Source organism: Eubalaena glacialis, chromosome 16 (genome assembly GCF_028564815.1).
Source record: "Eubalaena glacialis isolate mEubGla1 chromosome 16, mEubGla1.1.hap2.+ XY, whole genome shotgun sequence".
NCBI classification, from domain to species: Eukaryota; Metazoa; Chordata; class Mammalia; order Artiodactyla; family Balaenidae; genus Eubalaena; species Eubalaena glacialis.
Window position 1 is genome coordinate 76,381,748 of NC_083731.1, and position 23,452 is coordinate 76,405,199.

The window sequence follows — 23,452 nt, forward strand, 5'->3', positions numbered from 1 at the left end:
CTCAAATAGAACTAATAAAAATCAGGTCTAAAAATAACCAGCATATCAATCAAGTATTTGATTATCATAAATTATATATGAAATATAAATATTGAAATTTTGTTATCATTAGTTAAATATCCAAATCTATTTTCAGAAGCTACTACAGAACTTTAGGTGTGTGACTGCCTGCTGGCTAAAACAACACATTTCAGACACAAGCTTTTGTCTGACATGCTTCACCCACGCCTGCCCCAGAGACATATTTGGTTTTTGGCTTATTATTCTCAAAGACATATTTGGTTTTTGGTTTATTATTTGTCAGACTGTGGGGCGCATACTAGTGTTGACATCTCCATTTATGTTCTAAAGTAGTTAAAAAAACAAAACTTTCTCTTAATCTTTAGGCACTACATACATAAAGACTGGGAATAGGGGAGAGTGTTCAGTGTTATTTCTTCCTTGTTTTCACACCTGCTCTTCTGACTCTCATTTTGTATCTGTTTACCTCTGAATATGCAACTATATTTGAGTATGTGTCTTTAATTCATTTTTAAAAGTCTCTGTATCTGAATCTCACTGTGGTTCTTTCCGTATCTGAATCTCACTGTGGTTCTTTCCGTGTTTTTCTTTTCCTCTTCTTCTTCACCTTTATTCTCACCTCTTTCTTTGATTTGAATTTTCTCTAAAGAAATGACTAATTTGGCTAAACAAATGTCTGTTGGACACCGACTACATGCAAAACACTATGCTGGTTCTACAACATTTAAAAAGTGAAAACGTAAGGGTGACATAAAATGGGATGAATGATATGTGTGACGAATGTGTGATGTGTGTATGATGTACATGTGTGTGGGCATGTGTAAGAGATAGTTTGTATTGTTGGTCATTTAGATGGGACAAAAAAGGAAATTTCTTATCTTTTGCTTGTCCTAGCTTTATGATAAACTTTTTGCAGATGTAGATTCCAGAATAAAAGGCAAGCATGTGTCGGCTAGGACAGACTGTATAATGAAGTGTAGAAAAAGTCTTTGGGTCCCAAGTATTTATGGGGACATTTGTTTAAAATGAGGAAGGAGCCAAGCTGGAGATACATACCTGCATGATACTTAAATGCCACTAGATTTCTCTGAGGGTGGCCTTCACGATTATTCTAGTTGTGCATATGATGTCATAATATTCAACGATGGTAGATTTCCCAAGTACAGAGAACCAATTCATGCAAATAAAGGCATTCAAATGTAGAGTCTTTGACTTATATGTTTATAACTCAGCTTTTGATTTGTGGCCCTTTAGATGTACTTTCTCACAATAGTAAATAAAGCCTAGATTTACTGACTATACAGTAATAATTTCAGAAAAAATTACATTCAACCAGACTGCTTAAACAGAAGTGAAGTATTTGGGCTTTAAGGTATTTCATCATGGTAAGTCGAAAATTGTAGAGTACTCAGAAGAGTTGCTGTAGGAAACTGCTCACCATCGGCAGAGGGAGAATCTGTTTTCTGAGATCTCACGGTGACGCTAGAAGCCTGGGACAGGTCAGTGCCGGTTCTCCACACCCGCACGTCCACAGAGCCTATGCTCTCGTCCACAGGGTACTCGACGTCACCAAAGTAGAGGATAGGTTCTGTTAAGAAGGAAACAGAAACCACTTCTGTTACGTTTACTTTTCCACATCAAACTGTACGATGAAATTCCAAAGAACAGTTCGCTTCATCTTATCGACTTCCTTATACCATCATTTTTTTCCTTTTAGCAAGATAACATCTCTTTAATCTCTAGACTTACAGTTTTCAGATCAAAATGCCTCTGTTGAAAAACAAAAATACATATGGTAAAGTGTCTAATGGAACTTTTTTTATTCCTTATTTTTTTTGTTGTTGTTTTTGTGTTTTGCTCTGTTTTGTTTTGGCGGCGCTGCGCGGCTTGTGGTATCTTAGTGCCCCAACCAGGGATTGAACCCATGCCACGGCAGTGGAAGCACCGAGTGGTCCACCAGGGAATTCCCTCTAATGGAGCATCCTTATCTTGAGGCGTATGAGTTACTTTGTCCCCTGTATGTGGGGTTATAAATGGCTTCTAAATGTACTTCCTAAAAGTTTAGCTGGTAAAATAGCAGCAAAATGAAACAAAACACATAAAGCTGAAATTTTATGAATTTGGCCCGACGGCTCATTTTACTGTCTCCTACCGGGTCATCACTCTGGACACTATTTGCATAATGACATCTTCTAGCCCATCAGTCCACTGTCTTTGGGCCTCTTATAACCCCTAGAGAGTTAGCCCCTATTGGCATAACTAGACTACATGCGATTGGCATTAACTAGAATATATATGATTACGAGTCCTGAAGACTTTAGGACATGATAGTAGGTTACCTATAGGGTTTTGGGTGTACTCTATACTAACTGAGGTTCCACTAGAGAAATAATCTCATACCAAGGGGCTTACATTTGTTTTAAACGTGTATGAAAATCATGTGACTTAGGCCATTAAAACAGGACACATACTTTGGAGACTTTGTATTTTTCTCCAGTATTGGCAATGAATTGATCTAATCATCATTCCCTGTCTGATTCCACCCGTGACCAGCAGTTTACCTTGTGAGACAGCTGCCAGAGTCTGAGGGATAGCAGTTAGCTGACTAATGAAGAAAGCTGGGAGATGATTTGTGAGCTTACTTAAAAAAAAATCCCCAAAACTTATTTTGAAATATTTATAGGCTTGTGGGAAATTGCAGAAATAGTAAATGGAGTGTATACTTTACCTATTGTGAGCTTATCAACAAAGATAAATTAATTGAGTATATTCATGTGATAAGGCAAATAGTCCTTTGACTTGAGACATTTTAGTCATCTGTGTGTGGTTTTACAAGACTCCAAAGATCTAAGTCTAAAAGGTCATGCAACTCACATCAATGTTCCCTAAAACACAAGGTCATTCAAGAGATGACTATCACATTTCAGAGCATTTAATTGAATTACCAAACACAAAAATGAAACAAAACCCTACAATTATGGCTCACAACCACAGGAAACCCATTTTGTGCACTGCACAAGTTGAGTAAGGATTCTTTATTTTCCTTCCCCCAAATAAATTATCTTTATTGAAACTGGAAAATTGTGTTTTCTTTGTTTCTTCATATGGCGAGCATGATAAAAAGCACAGAGCTCCCTGAACTCTTGAATAATACAAAACCGACCTTGGAAATTTTGCCTGCATATTTTGGTTCACGGGGGGATAAATCTGCCTACAGCATACTTTCACCTCTTTCTCATCCCTTCAGCCTGGACAGTGCTAGGGCATGTCAGTGGATGTGTACAGATGAAGGTATTATCTTCTTAACCTCAGCCAAGGTGGACCTCAAATACAAGCCAATAAATTCCTTACATTTCTCACGCTGAGTAGGGGGCAAAGGTGAAGACAAAACCCTGAAAATGCTTATTTTGACCAGACGGCCACACCAAGCACATCTGTGTGTCTTTTAAAAGGCTTTTGTAATTATTGCAGAGGCCTGATCATCTGCATCCAGCGAGTGATCTAAGTCTCTTCACATTCCTGGCAAACCACATCATTGTACAGATTAGATTTGAGTTATGGAAGATATCTGTGAAATGCAGTAAGGGAGACCCCCTATTTAATAATGACACCTCCCATATTCCTGTCTCTCTACTCCTCCCAGATACATACTAGAGGTGGAACAGACTAAAATCATGTGAGTGAATACGACCATTAATCACCAAATGGGCTACACAGAGACCAAATTTTATTCTGCATGTGTGTGTTCAGACTCACTCCGTCAACTGTAGATCAAGTGTTTTGATGTTATAGCTTAATGTGCAGTTCATATAAGAAAAAAAAGAGTTCTATGTATTCAATAGTACTCTGAAAATTTTTATCCAAGTTGTCATTAAGAGTGAAGAGTAATGATAATAGTTACCACGTGTAGAACATTTATTATGTGTCTGACATATGTGCTTTATGCGTGTGTGTGTGTGAGAGAGAGAGAGAATGAGAGAGAGGAAGGGAGAGAGAGACAGAGGTGGGAGGTCACAGCACATGTAACAATGCAATAAATAATAAGATTTATGTGAATGATGCAAACAATATATCATATCGCCATTGTATAGTGTGTTGTTACCTCCAGCAGAAAGAAAGGGGGAATGGAAAAAGGGTTTTAATCCTAAACCGCTCAATTTTACCACTGCAGCTAATAGAACGCATTAGGAAAGATATTTCTCTCCTTAAGATTGATTTTTTGCCTATCTGTAGATTTATTTATGTACTTTCTCTCCCTCTCTGTGCTCTATTCATGATCACTGGAAAATCAGTCTATTAATTGCAGTCATTGCAATTAAAGTATAAAGTGACTCTGATGAAATTAAAACACATCTTAATAGTTTTTATTAATTCTCGTTAACTGCCTAGTTTCTTACATCATGAATAAAAAGAAATGGTGTGGCATTAGCACCTCTGTATTTTTCAGTGTGGTTGAATGAGAACTGAAAAGAATAATCATTATTGTTATTTCAATTTCTCAATACCTTGTCATAAGTCTCTAAAACCTAAATATTATTTATAATTATTACCATTTGTACAGAATCTTATGTAATATGAACGACTTAAAAATCCTTCATGCAGTGAGTTGAGTTATAGATAATCACTCAAGATAATTGGCAAGAGTTTCCTTGACCATTTTAATGTGTAGGTAATAAACTAGTGAAAGGAAGAGAAAGATAAATGGATGAAACTGTCAACAGTTAAAGGATACCTGTGTGAAATTCAGAAGAATTGCTTGTTCTTGCAAATTATTATTATTTATGAATAAGGTTTTAACTCACCTCTCTTTGGTAAGCTGCTTGTTTGTTTGTTTTTATCTAGGAGCTTGGTTTCTCTTAAAAGTTAAGTAAACTGTAGACCTTTGTCTATTAGTTTTGTAAATATCCACGTTACAACTTCAAGCAGATCAGAAAGAAAAAAAACTACTTAATTGTGTAATCAGATCTTAAATACACACTGTGCCTTTTAAGTTCACAATCTTAATAGAGAAAACAGTCAGTGGCTGATCTTACTACCTGGAATGAGAAAATATCAAATAAAGTCATGTAGCCCACACCCACAAAATACCATAAAACAGTCATTCGTCACCACTCCACCAACCACAGGTGACACGGCAGAATGCACGTTTATTCCCCCTGCGGAGAAAAGATAAGTTATATACAAATAGTGTGAGGAAAGCACAAGGGAGGTTTTTAAATTGGCCGCGTGAAATAGTGTGAAATTCTCAAGGGAAGCCAAACTTTACTCTCTGTATCCTTTGTGGTGTTAACGCTTTTAAAGAAAGGGCACAGATCAAGGCATTGCCTACAGAAGAGTCTGTCTTAGTTCATTAAACATTAATATGCTTTTCAAGGTTGGGAATACTTTCAATACAAACAACACAGACAGGATCATGTCTATTTCTTACAAACATACTTGATGAGGAGGCTTGGCAAGCCGTACAACACACACACCTGCAATGAAGACAAAGGGAAAATCATTTAAGTTTTTCCCCACAGGGAAAAAGTGAACTTTTTTCCTTTGCTGAGTCTGTGGTGTCTAGATTGATGTTTACCATTACTTTGTGTCTCATGAGATGAAAGGGAAAGGTGCCAGTAGCAATTGCTATCTGGAGCCAAATCTTATTTACTCACGTGTACCTGGAACGTTGGTCAAGTAGGCTTTGTAGCTCTAAGATGTTTGCTTAGAATTGAATAAAAAAAAACAAAAACTTCTACACCATCTTTTGGCTGAAAATAATACAAAGGAACCTCCCTAAATTATTTTCAATTCAGATCTCTCTTCTGAGTTTTGGACCTTGATAACTGGCTGCCTACACAACCGCGCGCTGTGGGCACCTCAGGGTAAACTCTCTAACAGAGGCAGTAGAGTCACCACCACTGCCCACCCCCTGGTTTCTCTCTCTGTCACTGCCACTGCCTTAGATGCAGCCAGCATCACCTGCCATTGAACTCTCCCAACAGCAACTTAGCTAGGCTCTTAACCAGAGGCCATCCCCCAAAGCAAATCTCATCATGGCAATCCCTTTGCTGAAAGCCTTTCAATGTTTCAACGCTCTTAGGGTTGCTAACAGTCTTTTTAACATTGGTTAAAAACACTGGTTTATAAAACACTAAACATTTGGTCTCAGTTTGCCTTTTAAACCTCATTTTGGCCTCCTTTCTACCCCAAAATCCAGTGTCTTGAATGTCTTAAATGTGGCACTCCCAGTCTTTGCTATACCACTGCCATTGCTGTGAACACTCTTCCCTCCTCCTCACAGGATAACTCCGGCTCCTTTCAGGTCTCAGATTATTTTTATTTTTATTTTTTGGACGCACCACGCGGCTTGTGGGATCTTAGTTCCCTGACCAGGGATCGAACCCAGACCCCCTGCAATGGAAGCACGGAGGCCTAAACCACTGGACGCCAGGGAATTCGGGTTTCAGTTTAGAAGTCACTTGTGCTGGGGAGCACCCTGTCTTCCCTCTTCACCCTCGCCCCCCTCCACAGTCACCTCAGGCTTGTATCCCTCGCTGTCTCTGAGCTCTCTAAGGGGAGGAATTAAGCCTCCTTTACTCACTGATGTTTTCCTAACACTTAGTGTAATCAATGTCTGGCTGTAGGTGCTCAATTAACGTTTGTGGAAGGAATGAACATCGTGTAAAATAGGATCACTGATTTGCCAAAGCAAATGAATAAATATGTCTTTGTGGTGGGTGAGTTAGAAGACAACCATCCTTAGCATCAGGCAGTGAGAGTTACAAAGCCTCAGGAGGGTGAAGTGCTTGTCTTTGCAGTAAAATGACTGTGGAGGACTGCCCTTTGAATCTGGAGCAGGTCCACAGGGGCAAGGGAAGCCCACCACAATGAACTCCAAGAGAAGGGTTTTTTTTGTTACTTTCACTTTTTAAATACTTTGCCTCCAGGCATTTCCAAGCTGGATGTGCATTAGAATCATCCAAGGAGATTTAAAGATACAGATGCTTGTTCTCACCTCCAATTTATCGAATCATAATTTCCAATGGGTTCCCCCAGGCACCAGTGTTTTCCCTTTTTCTTTTTCTTTCTTTCTTCTTCCTTTTTTTCTTCTTTCTTTCTTACTTCCTTCCTTTCTTTTTTTAAGTTGACTATATTTTTTAGAGTAGTTTTCAGTTCAGAATTGTTTTCAGAGCAAAACTGAGCTGAAGGTACAGAGATCTACCATATACTCCCAGCCCCACCCGTGTATCTCACCAGTGTTTTCGGAAACCTCTACAGGTCTCAGCAACCTTCAGGTTCCTTTAGCTCATGTCAGTGTCTTTAGCAAATAATAAGTAATGGTTAGATACCACACTAATTGTTTTGATTTCAGTATCTTACTTCATCCTTACAGCCGCCCTATGAGGTACGCACTATATTAGTCCTCTTTTCACAGATAAGGAAACTAAGGATTAGGGAGATTAAGAGATTTGCCCAAAGTCACACATCAGGGAAATGGTGGATTAGGATCCATACCTAGATAAAGTGTGTGCCCTTAACTAAGCTAACTAACCTTAACTAAGGCAACCATAATACAAAAGGTTGTCACAAGATTTTAATGAACATAATTTTTACCCTGAATTCAATGTATGGAGGTTTATCATATAGAAATGCTAACATATGTGTACAAAGATACATATACAAGTATGCTGTACTTCATCTGTACTAGGGCACAATTGAAAACAAGCCCAAAATCCCTCAGAAGGGGACTGGTTGAATTACAGTTCATTCAGAAAATGAAACACCAGGCTATGAAGTTGATTTTTTTTCTTTCCTTTTTTTAAGGTAGAAAAGCTAGTGAAGACATTGACGTCTGGTTAAAGACAGTTTTGTGATTTTACACCCTCTACTTGGCTTCATCAGCAGCAATGATAGATTAAAAATTAAAGATAGCATGCCATTTCTTTTTGGTAGCTTTGAAGGCTTTCCCTTTATCATTATTATGCTTGATAAGGAAAGGGAGAGCTATGCTCAAAACAAGATAAGCATCTCCGTGAACTAAAAATGTAACAGAACAACAGGACATCGTAGTGGTGAGTGGAGCCCAAAGCGAATGGTTCTGCTGGCCTCTTAAGTCTGCACAAAGGCTGTGAATCAACACTGGAGTCATAGAAACCAAAGGAAAACGGAACTCAAGAGTGAGGGCAAAATAAACATATTTTCAGCCATTAAAGATGAAGAGGTTTTCTTACCTACAGATGCACACTGAGAAATTGCTAAAAACACAGAAGAAAAGTGAAATCAAATGGAGGAACTGGATGCAAGAAACTTTGCTGAGCAATCAATAAAATATTCTGGTAAATCCAACTATTGATTGCAAGCATAAACAATCATCGTAACTGATATTCTCAACTTAATGCTGAAACTGAAACTTGAGACAACAGAGAGGAAGTTATAAACAGACGAATTCAGTGGGTGTCTAAACTAGTCCATGTCCTTGTCTTTTTCAAGAGAGTAAACTTTGTTAGGCAGATAGTAAAGTATCTTCATTAAAATTATGAGTTGCCACCAAAAGGACAGAAACCAGTAGAAAATAAAAATCACAAAGGATACGGAAAACTTTCTTGGCATAACAAGAAGCTGTGAAGGAGGGAAGAAAATAAAGGAAAAATCCATATGCAGAAACCCCAAATAAAAAGCCCAAATATATTGCCATAACTAGAATAAGGCAAACTGCTTAACTTTTCTTATTTAAAACAGATGGAGCGGATTAAAAAACAAAAAGACAAACAGACATAAAAAAGTAGCTGTAAACAAAATTTGAGGAAAATATGAAAACTATAAGGATGTAAGAAGGCTATATTAAGCCAACAGGAAAAAAGCAAGGCAGTGTAGCAACATTAACAAAAGTCCAAATACAATTTAAAGCAAATTCATTAATACAGAGGAATTCTACATAATACAAAACAACCGCCAACCAAGATTATCTGATATTCTTGAATTTGTATTGAAATATATAAAGCAAAAATTGACGATTATAGGAAAATATTGATTAATCTACGATTATAGTGGGTTTTTTAAATCTTACAATGCTCAGAAAATGATAGATGAGGCAAAATAATTTAGTAGGAATATTAAAAAAAATCAAAACATAACCTTTGTCTAATGCATATATGTATCCCTGCCCCCCAAAACAAAAGATTGGTATCCAAAATAAATTAAAACTTTTATATATCTACAACAAAAATTTTAACAGCAAATGGAAAAATTGAAAAATTATATAAACATTCAAATCTCAGGAGAGAAAACTTTCACTGTTATATGTAAATAATCTTAAAATGAGATATTATTTAATATTCATAACATTAGCAAAACCCAAATAGTTCAACAATATGTGGAAACAGACATTCTCAGATGCTGCTGGTAGGAAGGCAATTGATTCAATCACTTTGGAGAGATTTGGCAATATCTGGTAGAATTGAACTTGCACGTCCAGCATGACCCATCAATTCTATCTTCAGGTATACACCCTAGAAAAGTTCCGTACGTGTATATTCAGGAATATTTACAAATATGTTTAGTGCAACTTTATGTATACATATAAAACCCAATGTCAGTAGGGCAGTAGGGGAATGGATAATTAACACTCATCTAAATTCATCAAAATAACCAGATCTTGAAAACACGATGCTGATTTAAAAAAAAAAAGCAAGTTGAAATAGATATTTATCCAATTTACGATCATTGCTGCTTTGGAGGACCATGGTAGTTGAATGGTACTAGAAGGAAACTTATGTTTTATGTCTAGTGTTTGATTCCTTTAAAGGACCTGAGGCAACTATGAAAAATGGAACAATGGTTAATTTTAGATAGAGCACACATTATGCTGTATTATTTTTGTACATTTCTGTAAAGAAAAAAATTTTTACATGGTAGTTATAGAATGGTATGCATAAAATAATTCATGTTGTTCATACACATATTATTGATGCACAGAAAAATAAGAAAGAATATATATCAAACTGCTAACTGGTTATTTCTTAGAGATGGGATTATGAGGAAATTTTACCTCCTTTGCTGCACATTTCTTCTACACACTAATTTGCTATATATTTTACTTTTTTTCCCCAAGTAGCATCTATTACGTTTGTAAATAGGAAGAAAAAAAATTAGATTAACTTCCTTCTATAAATAACATCTTGTAAAAAATTAGTTTTAAATAATTTTGAGCCTTTCCCTACTTTTCTTTCAAAAAATATGTAAACACACATTCTTAAGAAAGACCTCATATTTAGTCTCTAAAAAGCACTTTCAAAATTCTTGTTGAAAAAAAAAAGGTCAAATATATGTTTGAGTATATATCAGTTTAAAGGCATGTTTTGACATTTCTTTTCCTTGCCAACTATAATTTTCTCAGAAAGAATAAAGAAAAGTCAGGACATGTCTAAAATGCTTATAACTTAAGGACTGAATCTTCCCAAGATTTCAGCTGAGAATACGTGGTGAGCCTTTCTGCAAAAAAAGATACGGTAATCAGAGATTCTACTGTCAATCTAGTTTCACTCCAAAACTCTGATTTTGTCTTTTTCAGGGTCGATACAAGTTTAAAATAAAATTTAAATGTTAAGGTCATCAGAGTTTTCCACCATCCAGTAGCATTTGAAGAAGGCTTCCTGAATATTCTTTATTCAACAAATATTTCTGAGAACCCATCTCTAGGAGAGTGTTTTTAAAACTCTTTTAATTTTTGTTTCTATCCTATATGATATCACATCATATAAACAAGGGAGAGGAAGGAAAACTGGTTATAACTCTCTAACTGATTTCTCAACTCAATGGATTCAATTTACAATTTCCTAAACAGTATTCTTTGTAGCATCTAAAACTGAATGTAATGATAAATACTAGGCAAATAAGAGATATCTTGCATATGTGAAAAAGATATTTACTATCTCATGAGTGGGATAGAAGAAGATCTGAAAACAACTTAAAAGCTCATCAATAGGGAATTTTAAAAATATGTTACAGCCACACTGTGGAATACTATGTAGCCATTAAAAAGAATCAGTAGGTTTATGACACAAAACCCTTTTTGTGTCATACATTGTTATGTAAAATAACTATAACATAAAATAATATGCATAAAATGATCAAGTAGAATAACAAACATTAATTGAGTATTTTCAGTGTGCCTGAATTGTTCTAAGTGCTCATAACCCTTTGAGGTAGGTATTATTATCATCTCCACTATACAGATAAGGAAACTGAAGTCCAGGAGTTCCAGACCAATAGCCAATAAGTGGAAAGGAAGTCAGACTGCCTCCCTCTAGAATATGTGCTCGTTGCCTCTTCACTATAACAATTATTACTTCTAATCAAAGTAAAAGAAAATGTGTGCATGTAATTGTGTGTACAGAAAAGCCACACATTGTACTTAAGTGACCTCAAGGGAGAGGTGTGGGTTTGAAGAGGGAGATAAGACTACTTATCTTATCTATTTAGTTTATGTACTTCTCTATGGTGCTCATGTAATAATTTTGTAATAAAAGTATTAATACTAAGCAAGAATTAATCTGCATAACACACCTCCATTAAACATAACCTCAAAATACTAGATTTAAGAAAAATATTTATTACAGAGTGGGAAGTTTCTTCTCTCTTGTTAAAATCTTTAAAGCATTTTTTTACTCTTAACAGATTCCGGCATTTTGCCAACTTGCTGCAGTATTTCTCAGTGGTGTTGATGAGTATGCTCTCTAGGGAACTGAGAAGTTGTTGCACTTTCCAAAAAATCATTATCTAAGGCTCTGCAAGGTCCTTCAAAGTTTGCGTCTTTCCATTTCCACATATAACCTCCTCCCAGTTGATGGCTGTCAAGCAAGTCCTGCCACTCATACCTCTCACATCGCGCTTTTCACGCTGTATTCACACGACTCATTCACTCACTCATCTCCCTCATTAGACAGAGACCTCCCCAAAGGCGGAAATCAAGTACCATTGTTCATCCATAAACTCCAACGAGAAGCGTGGAGCCTGACATACGAGGTCATAAAATAATGTGTGGAGACATAAGCTAAGACTGATACTGCTTCCAGTTTCTAATCCAAAGTAACCATCATTATGGCTCTAAAGCTCATCTTGTGAAAACACACCAATTAACATTAAAGTTAGTGCAAGAGTAATATTATGATGTAATAGCCACTTTTACTGAGTGCCTGCCTCTGCAGGTCACATCAGAATCTCTAGAATCTTTGTTATATTACCTATAGTGCTCCCAACAGCCTTATAAGGTCATTATTTTTATCTGCTGTTTACAAACAAAATGAAATGGAAACTTAGAGAGATTACATAATTATCTCAAGGTCACATAGCTCATATATAGCGGAAGCAGGATTCAAATGTAAGTTTCTAAGACTGCAGAATCTGTGCTTTTTTCATTATGTAGTACTTTCTCTGAAAATGATTAAAAAATGGAAAAGTGAGCATTTTTAGAATATTTTTCTTTAAAGAAGTGTAATGAGAGTCTGTAAAGACAGAGACACAATATTCCATGTAAGAGAAAAATTAGAATATGTTATAGATCAGTATTTCTCAGGTGTGAAGGTAAATTTCTTCATTAAAAAAACAAGAGCACACCATTACAGGAACAGGGAAAGAAAATTAAGATACCACCCTATTCTTAAATTCTCCATTCATTTAAAATTGTTACTGCTCCCCAAATCACCAATCAGAAGGCATGCATGTACATTTTTATTCCTGCAGACCAAAGTGAATTTCATGAAATTTCAGAGTCCGCAGAGACTTTGACATCAGGGTGATTTATGTGGGAATCCCAACAGCTGAACGAAGAAAGATTACGGCCAACATGGTGTCAAACACAACCTGTGTGAGGTCTCAGGAATAAAAGCATGTGGTTGACACTCGAAAAATAAATAACCTTGACCACAGACTGTTCAATAACCGACACTTGAAACATGCCTGCAGGCGGCAAAGGAAGGGACTCCAGAATAAATAGCCAAAGCTGTTCCACTTCAAGCTGAGGGGATGTGCTCCTTTTTTGTAAGAATCCTCCTTCCCTGTTCTTCCTTGTGAGTATTACTCAGTAGCAGTGGCCGACTCTGCTCCACCACTTCTTAGCTAGAACCTGAAAAGTGGTCCCAGGAGTCTTCCATCCTCTTGCAGTGTGATGGGGAAAAAACACAGGAAACTGTCCTACGAGCCATGAGTGCAAGTCCCCTTTCAGTCACTTCTGAAATGCCTGACATTGGGGAAGTCAACCTCTTTGGTTCTTGGATTTCTTTTTTAAAAAATTTTTATTGGAGTATGGTTGCTTTACCATGTTGTGTTAGCCTCCGCTGCGCAACAAAATGAATCAGCCATACACATACAGATATCCCCTCTCTTTGGGACTTCCCTCCTATTAATGCACCCCAATGTTCATAGCAGCACTATTTACAATAGTCAGGACATGGAAACAACCTAAATGTCCATCGACAGAGGAATGGTTCTTGGATTCCTGGTCTGCAAATGGAGGAAACCCAGTTCAGCTGTGCGAAGTCAGATCACTAAGCTTTCGGGTCTGTGCACCTTCTTCCTGGTCTTCTCGGATTGGTGGTTTTCTCGTGGGTAATGATACTAGCTTGCAGCTATTTCTCTCATTCAACATTAATGCAACCTATTTATGCTGTCTTTATTTTTTATTGAAAAGAAAACAGTTGCTTCCTCTCAAGGAAAAGTAAGTGTTAAAAAACCATTCTTTCTCATAAATGGTTTGCACACTAAGGAGAAACCATAAACCCAGATGATAAAAGTGTAGGCATTATGATTTTCATGTGACTTCTCAAATTCAGATAAAATTTACTCAGTAATATACATGGGTGCTAAGAGAACATCATGTTTAATCCTTTAGATTTGTGTTTTGTTTTCATTTATAGAGGATGAAATCTGTCTAATATTTTTAAAAAGTGAAATTAAAAACAATAGAGCCATATAACCTCCTGGGATAAAAGGAGCAGCCCTGAGTTAGGGCTGAGCTGTGTGAACTAAGTGGTTAAAGGTAGCTCAGGGACTTCCCTGGTGGCCCAGTGGTTAAGAATCTGCCTGCCAATGCAGGGGACACGGGTTCGAGCCCTGGTCCGGGAAGATCCCACATGCTGCAGAGCAACTAAGCCCGTGCGCCACAACTACTGAGCCTGCGCTCTAGAGCCCGCGAGCCACAATTACTGAGCCCACGTGCCACAACTACTGAAGCCCGTGTACCTAGAGCCCGTGCTCTGCAACAAGAGAAGACACCGCAATGAGAAGCCAGCGCACCGCAGCAAAGAGTAGCCACCGTTCGCTGCAACTAGAGAAAAGCCCGCGTGCAGCAACAAAGACCCAACACAGCCAAAAATAAATAAATAAATTTATTTAAAAACAAAAAGGTAACTCAGGGAGGTGTTGGTAATGGAATTGGAAAGCTAAATAAATGGCTCATATGGGGAAAGTTAAAAGCCAATTCAAGGCTATGAGCGTTCAGATAAATATAATGCCACTAAGAAGCTGTTTAGCATCTATACTCTAACAGCTGAATATAAGCTAGAGCAGGTAGAGCTCTCTTTTTTTTAAAATTTTTTATCTATTTTTAAATTTATTTTTATTTTTTGGCTGCACTGGGTCTTTATTGCTGTGTGCAGGCTTTCTCTAGTTGCAGCGAGCAGGGTCTACTCTTCACTGCGGTCTGCAGGCTTCTCATTGCCGTGTCTTCTCTTGTTGTGAAGCACAGGCTTCTAGGCGTGCGGCCTTCAGTAGTTGCAGCACATGGGCTCAGTAGTTGTGGTGCACGGGCCTAGCTGCTCCGCAGCATGTGGGATCTTCCTGGACCAGGGCTCAAACCCGTGTCCCCTGCATTGGCAGGCGGATTCTTAACCACTGCGCCACCAGGGAAGTCCCAGGTAGAGCTTTCGAGAGCAACGGCAATGCCTCTTTGCAACCTTTAGGTGGGAGACTAGCCATTGGTTTTCAGAGAAGGACCTAGGTAAATTCAAGTAAGCTAAGAGGCCCATATTTTGTTCTTAGATGTTTTGGCATTTTATAAACACACTACATGTATTTTTTTTTTGATAAGTTGAGCTTTATACTTTTTGTCTGAATTTAAAATATATATAAAAAATAGTAACAGTAGGAATATTAAGAAAGGTAACCCTGGCCAGCCTGCCTGCTTCCATGTGTTCATCCATCCAGGTGTTACATATTTATTGAATACCTTTTATGGGCCAGGCATCATGCTCTGTGCTGGACATAGTGACAGAGACACAGACCTTGTCTCTGAAGACTTTTTGGTCCAGTAGTTGAAACAGAAAGTAAGCACACCATTGTACTTTTGTCTTGACAATACTAATGATGGTAGCTAAACATATTGGTGTTCTAAGTGCTTTACATATATTAACTTATTTATTTTTCATAACAATCCTGTCAGGTAGGTGCTGTTATGAGGAAACTGGGTACCAAAAGTTTAACTGTCATAAGGTGATACATCTTACAAAATGGAGCCAGGATGAGACATCCGGCAATACGGCTTCCTAAGACTATCCTGCCTCTCCACGCATAAAGTAATTCTAATTGTTTGGAATGCGCTACCTGATTTTACCACATTATTTATGTTATACAACTTTAACTCCTCACTCTTTCTCTTCAACTTAAAGTCTCACAAAGAATCTTTCCCTCAATACTATCACACTTTAGGCCATGGCCACAAGCACCACTATTTGTTCTTAAAGTTTCTCCTTTTTCCCTTTCCCTTGAATACAACTTGAAAGATTATCCATTATCTTCACTCTTCTAGCTTCCATTCACTTTGAAACTCACTGATACAGGCTTCAACCTCCAAATCACTCCAGAAATACTCTCTCCAAGTTGACCAGTGCCCTTCTCTTTGTAAAACCCAACTGCATGTTGTAAATATTTGTCCCTTTTTTATCTCTGCAGAATTTAACACTGTGGACCACACCTGTCTTCCTGAATGTCTTTATCCTCTTCCCTCTATAATACCACTCTCTCCTGGTTCTTCTCTCATTTCTCTTCCTTCTCCCCTGTTCTTTAATTGTGAGTGTTTTATTTATTTATTTATGAATCTCTTTTCTTTTTCCTTTTTTAACATCTTTATTGTAGTATAATTGCTTTACAATGGTGTGTTAGTTTCTGCTTTATAACACAGTGAATCAGCTATACGTATACATATATCCCCATATCTCCTCCCTCTTGCATCTCCCTCTCACCCTCCCTATCCCATCCCTCTATTTTTTTCTTTTATTTTTTAAAATATTTTGGCTGCGTTACATGGCATGTGGGATCTTAGTTCCCTGACCAGGGATAGAACCTGCGCCCCCTGCACTGGAAGCACAGAGTCTTAACCACTGGACCGCCAGGGAAGTCCCCATGGGTGTTTTCTTTTAAAAGACAAAATAAGAAGGTGGCCATAAGTTGTTTAGCACATTACCTGCACATAGTAAGTGCCCAGCTGGGGTAGGCTGTTTTTATTATTATTATCATTATCAGCAGCTGCATTTGGGGACCTTCATATGAGCTAGCCAGTGAAATATGAGAAGGCGGAGTGGGAGGAGTCTCCAAGCAGAAAGAGCAGCATGAAGCTAGAACAGACAATGAATGGGCAGCCTCATGTATTTGGGGACTGCAGAGAATTCGGAGTGGCTGGTATGCTACTCCGGGTGAGGAGATGGGGGGAATGGGGAAAACAGTAGGCAATTAGCCACGTCATGTGTGCTACGCTAAGGCACTGGAACCTCATCCCAGAAGTTATCACATGGGCTCAGCTTTAAGAAGGGGAGGGATTTGATAAAATATGCATTTAAATGGTCTGGAGGATGGATGCGTGTTGGGTGGGGTGGGCAAACTGGAAGCAGAGAAACTAGTTAGCAACTGCAGGAATCTAGGCCAGGTATGAGGCTGGCTTGCACGAGGTGGTAGCAGTTCAGATGGGCGAAGATAGTAAGCATACAACATTCAGAGATATACAGGAGACAGAGTCAAGGATTTGGGGTGGGGAGTGGGAGACAGGAGTCTAGTCATGGAAGAACTAGTCACCAAGATTAAGAATACAGGAGGAGGACTTCCCTGGTGGCACAGTGGTTAAGAATCTGCCTGCCAATACAGGGGACACGGGTTCGAGCCCTGGTCCGGGAAGATCCCACATGCTGCTGAGCAACTAAGCCCATGAGCCACAACTACTGAAACCTGTGTGCCCTAGAGCCCGTGCTCCACAACAAGAGAAGCCACCGCAATGAGAAGCCCGCGCACCGCAACGAAGAGTAGCCCCCACTCGCCGCAACTGGAGAAAGCCTGCGTGCAGCAACGAAGACCCAACACAGCCAAAAATAAAAAGAAGAAAAAAAAAAAAAATACAGGAGGAAAACCAGGTTAGAGCAAGGACTACTGTTGTTCTCTATTTTTTTCTTTGATTTGCTTTGATTTCTTTCTGAAGCTAAGGCACTAGGGCCATGGTTACTTGTATGCCTATATTACTTTCACTGTTTCAAAAGAAAAAGAAGAAAAGAAATGAATTCCATACATAACTTAATTATTGGGTCTCCCATAATTATAACACAAGGGTTTAATGGAGTTTCCCTATTCCCAGAAATGTCAAGGGATATCATGTTTTGAACAAGGTAATGAAGTTGTCCTCAGAGAATTAATCAAACATCCCCTGCTAACAGTTTATTTGTCCTCTCAGTATCCTGAAGTAGGTTCGGTACATAGTGCTACTGAGCGATCCCCTGGAAAGTGGGAATAAATCTCTGTACTTCTTTCAACTCTGTTGTGTAGTGTAGATAATATTTTACCAGTTTACTGAGCTGGAGACCACGCACCACAGATTCACAAGTGTAAAAGCAGCATCTATACTATTTATAATTTTATTTATTTTGTACTTAGAGGGTCACCTTGCAGCACTGAGATTGTGAAGGACCCTATGGCTTTGGCTTTTTAAAGCTTTCCCTGGCAGTGAGTGTGGTCCTGAAAATTATCCCTTTGAAGAAGTGTGATGCTTGAACAACAAAAAAAAGAATGAGCTTCTTGTTGGCATTTTGACCAGAATTTCAGCTTTGTGGCATCCTTCCTGAGACAGTGAAACAGATTGTTTGTGAAACACCCTCAGGGAAATTGAAGCTGAGATACATTTCAGCCCTATGAAGTGTAAAGAGAAAGCTATTTTTCTCTCACAATGTCAATATTCTGACTTTCCTGACTCTTTTATTGTTAAGTACTGGCGAATAAAGCCCTGCCAACCATTTAATTTCTTTTCCCAGGACCGTGCTTAACTCAGTGACTGCTGCCCTGTACTGTGATTTGGCTCACCCGGACAGTGCAGTTGTCCTTACAATGATGGGACTGTCACAGCCCGAGGGGACATGTGACAATGCACATCAATTTCTGGGCTGCCAAATGCCATGACTCGGTCTTTTTGGTTCTTTGTGTGGCTTTCCCAGAACCTCAGGTCCCACTGGATGCCCCTTTGAAAGCACCCATTGCACGTGGAGCCTGGTTTGATCAGCTGCCATTTTTGTATCTGTTTGCCTACTTCCTTGCTGGAATCCTCTATGGATTGGGCCTGTCTTGTTCATCACGGTGTCCTTGGTGCCTTGGGGGATGCCCACTACTCAGAAGGGGGGCTACTAAGTGCTATACAGTGCTGATGTATATACATATGGAGTGAGGGCAGGACAAATCCTCCATCTCTTTTCCCCTGGCACAGCATCTGATGCATTAGAGATGCTCAGCAAACATTTTAAATAAATAAATGTCTGAATATATATTATTTCAGCTGTCTGTTTCACTACGGCAGAATGAAGACCTGTGTCTTAGAGAAAGGATGCAGCGATGCTTTATGTCTCTAGAAGTGTGAAGGGAAAGTTTTATCCATAATTTTAAGTGCTTCAAATTGTTACAAATGGCCTAAAGAAAAGAGGTGGTTTTAGTTTTAGCTACATCTTATAATCCTAATATAGATTATTATTGTGATTATTTGTAGCATGATGTAGTCCACTGGTTTTATCAAATGATATTACCCGTATACTTTACAGGGTAATCTTGTATCTCTTGAGGTCAGTAGCAAGTTTCTTGACATCTATTAAAGGAAGATTTAAGGCCAATGACAAAAAAAAGGTATGTATATGACTTCTAAACTAGGAATAAAGGGAGAGAAAAAGAGATTCAAATGTCTGCTTCAGTAAGGCAGAACGAAGACCTGCTTCTTAGGGAGATCATAAAGCCTACTATCAGCCTCCCGTGAAAGGTAACATCTACCTGTGCAGAACAAGTAAGATATACAGAGAACAGGGAGGCCCATTCAAGATCTCTAATTCGAGAAGAACTATTTCCGGTTGGTGACAAGTTTCTTAGGGAAGCAAACTAACAAGTTTCACATTTCTACAGTGACCAACTGACCTACCAACAGTGTCAGAAAATAGTACATATATTCCAAAATGTTTTTCTTAATTTTTCATTCTAATACAATAAAAGGAGATGCTGTTGTCTATTTAGTAATTGATTTTTATGAAGTATATGTTCTCAACAACAGACCATTAAGTACATAGCGCATTGTCTGGACTTACTAAATAAATACACAGACCTCTGTGATTTCACTGTAGTATTTCACAGACTTTGGCCTCTCTTTACATCATGGAGCATGCAGGTCAAGACTGTAAGTGTTCTGCTTTCAGCCAAGTTGCAGTTTTGGTTTATTGGCATTTTCTCTGTGCTTTATGATTTCAACAAAAGAATACACTAGACCTCTGTTGCCAGTGAATAATTTGGAATTTCCGATGCTATTGCTAACATTTACTAAGAGATCCTTTCTAATTATTCAATCTCTTAAGAATTTTATTGTTTTTGATTATAATATCTCTTTTAATAATATTAAGCTTACAAGCTCTGAAGTCTAGTATCTGAGAAGTTGCTTCTCAGATTTATGTGATTTTTAGCACTAACATGGAATTCACCAGTGACTGAGATCTTAAGGTTCCTATAACATGTGTAGTGATCTGCTTCCAGGGTTTGAGTGATAATAAATCAGCAATATTTATCCTTTGATGTCTACAAGATGGTATTATATGGCCAGCGTTCACTCTCCTGTGTGGAAAAGATGGGAATCAGGCAGATAGTGTTACCATGAAAAAGACAAAACAAACACACGACAGCATTTATCCATAAGGACTTGACAAGACAGCCCAAACCCAGTCCTTCAGAAGGGAAACCCTTCCACTGGACAACTTGCTAAATGATGTGGAAAAGCAATGCTTTTCCTTGTGCAAGTGAACTACCAGACTCCATCACATGTTTTCTTAATGATCCTGGAGGAGTTATAGCTGGTTAAAAGGTGAACCAAAATAATTCATGTATAAGTTAGCCTTATGTCTATAACTGCTAACATTTTAAGTATTCTAGGGTCCTCAAGTCTGCATGCACAGAAAAGGATACAGTTTGTTTCATTTCTATTAGCATGCTTCATGCTATTTTTGAGTATTACAGTGTAGAATATACAGTGTAGAATACCTATTAAATATACATGCTGCCAGTACAGTATGAGGTGGGCAGCATAGAGGTTGGTGCCATGGACTCTGTGGTCAGCCTGGCTGAATGCTTCTCAACTGTTTGACCTTGAGCAGGTTACCTAACCGCTCAAAGACAATAAAACTGAGGCATAACACAACAATGCTCATAGTCTGTGTGTCTGTGTGTTAAATGAAATCATTCAAGTAAGAGGCTTAGCACACCCGTTATTGTTATCATATATAATAGTTATAGTTACAATAACTATGTATTATACTTATTATTACATGACGTATATGATATCTATGGAGCCCTGAAAAATAGAGACATGAGTAAGTTTAATACTGCAAACAGTATGATCCTACTCAATATTGTAACCTTAATATCTTAGAACTACCCTCGCAGACAACATATCTGCAAGTTTACATTCCATGAATTTGAGAGCTTATTTCTGGGTGAACTGTCCCTATGTCCTGGCACAGTTCCCTGAGCTCACTTTCTGGTGAGCCATAAGGTCATTCTTCAATGTAAGTTACACAAAACGGTAAGCTGTTCTCATAAAGAACTCTGGAGCCTTTGCCTTTTCTGGTAATAGCGGTGAATGTTTTCATGCGACTGGCAGCAGAGATTCAAGTGGCTGCTTGCCAAGCTCGTGTGTGTGCAGAGGAACAAAGCTCTGAATGCCTCTCCTGCTGTGAGCGGTATACTGTATCAACAGTTTCAAAGAGATCAGTTCACAACAGCATAGCAGCAAGTTCCTTTAGAGCCGGTGACCATAACAGGTTGAGTCAAATGTACCCCATTGCTAATGAACCCATTCCAGCGGCCTCGGACCCTTGCTTACTTGCCTTTATTTTAATTTGTGTCCCTGTACCCCAGCCCCACGTGGAGCTGTTCCCTATTAACAGCTGGCCTGCTGGGCTCTGAGTTCAGCCAGGTCCAGAATTAAGAAGAGAGGACCGGGGGTTGGGACCCTGTGGGTCCTCCCAAGGCCAAGCCTGGGAAGTCTCCCTTCTCTCTCCCCTCCGATCATGTTTAGTGAATGACTCACTCATTCACATTCACCAATGCTCTTTTTCTTCCTACCCTCTCCCCTTCACGAGTTTGTTAAAAATGAATTAATCCTGTAACTTCGCAAGCCCTCTCCTGAAACCATTACGATTAAAAAAAAAAATGATGTGAAGTGACTCTATATCATAAAATGGTTTATGTTTAACCCAATGGAGGTACAGAACGAGGGAACTAAACCACACTATCTTAGTTTTAAGTTATTTTAAAAACCCGTTTGTTTTAAAGGCCTAAAGGTGCACTTGTTATCTGACAACTCCAATAATATACTTCATTTTGTACATTTCCACAATTTTCTTGTAATATAACAAGTGACGCTTAATTACAATTTGCAACTAACAGCCAAAACAACCTGCACGTTAACATTTAGTAGAAATATATTCTAATAACCTTTCATTATTGAACTCGGCATATTTGAACAGAATTTCTCATCTTATCTCAGCTTCCTTTCCCTAGACTGGTTCTCTCTCTTAACTTCCTGTTAATGAATGTTTCCTCCATTCCTTGAAACTGTCAAGCACACATGTTTTTAGATACATATTTTTAAATTTCCCTCCTTACATGAGGTCCAAGTCTCAGCAGGTTTTATTCTCAGCGGCAGGTTGTTTCCTTTCCAGTCCCAACGTCCTCACCCTACAGGTCCCTTCCCTCTTTGGTTCCTATTCTGTTCACTTACGCTGCTATCGAATTAATAACCTCCAAACATCGCTCTGATTATGGCACTCTTTTGTCCAGAAACTTCTGGGTGCTCCCTACGAAGTAAATTCAGAACTTCTTATCTCATTCAACGGCATCCACAATGTGTTTCCAACCCATTTTTCCAGACTCAACTGCCAATGACTCCCACCCTTTCTTTAGTTGAGCTAGTTTTTAAAGTGCTCTCATACAGGTGCTATTTGGTCCTCATGAAGATTCTGTAAAATAAGAAATTCAGGTGATAATATACTCAAATGAGGAAAACAGGTACAAGAAGACAAGTGGATTGGTGAAGATTCCTTGACTAGAAAGCAGCAAAAATGCATCCACAGCCCAGATCTCCTAACCCTTAATCCTGGAAGCTGGCAATGAGCCTTTCTCAGAAAAGGCAACGTGGCCAAATTGGATTGCCCTCTGCTCCCATGTCTTTCTCTCCCTCCTGCTTTCACGCATGCGATCTTGGAATACTTTGCCTTATTCTCCGTTCACCTAAATCCTTTCCATCTGTTAAAGCCTTTATCTGTCCCTCCTCCTGACTCACAGAGTGATCATACAATTGCTTTTAATCACACTCTGCCTTCTTCTGTCTGCTTTGTGGTGTTTCAAATTATTACTGAAATAAATTATTCTCCTTTAACCTTTTACGTACTTAGTTGTTTTTTTTTTCCCAAATAGATTTTAAGCTTTCTGAGATCCCGGCCCATGTCTTAAACGTCTTTATAATCCCCACCTGTTACACTTAGTAAGTGCACAATAAATATTTGCTCTGTGTGTGGTATGTGAGATTACATTTTTTTAAAATGCAAGACATTTCATATGTTTTCCTTTATCTTACTTTTGTTTTCAAAGGGTGTAATATCTACATCATTCAACTAGTATTCTTCCCATGTGGAAAAATGGATATAATCTTTATTATTCAGCGAATCCTTGCAATGCCTCCCCACAGACCAGAAACTCATTAAACATCCATTAGCTTTCCCTGAATCTTTAGCATTATCAACTACATTAAATAGTCTGTTAAGGGCTTCAATGCATTAATATTCTGAGCAGTCAGAAACTCATTTTTCCATTTCTTGATTTTTTAATATTGTTCTAACCCAAGCATACCAAATGCAGAATGTAACTTTGTTTTGTCAAGTTGTTAGTTTAACTGAGTTTGGCC

At 38.4% G+C, this 23,452-nt stretch overlaps 1 protein-coding gene across 3 annotated transcripts in view; it reads right to left on the reverse strand.

Annotated features, from left to right (window-relative positions):
- FREM2 (FRAS1 related extracellular matrix 2) overlaps nucleotides 1–23,452 on the reverse strand; it is a 153,756-nt gene that overhangs the window by 40,442 nt on the left and 89,862 nt on the right. For all 3 annotated transcript variants that reach the window (XM_061171224.1, XM_061171225.1, XM_061171223.1), the window contains exon 7: nucleotides 1,460–1,609. In XM_061171224.1, the coding sequence (XP_061027207.1) occupies nucleotides 1,460–1,609 (150 nt within the window). The remainder of the gene's footprint in view (nucleotides 1–1,459; nucleotides 1,610–23,452) is intronic.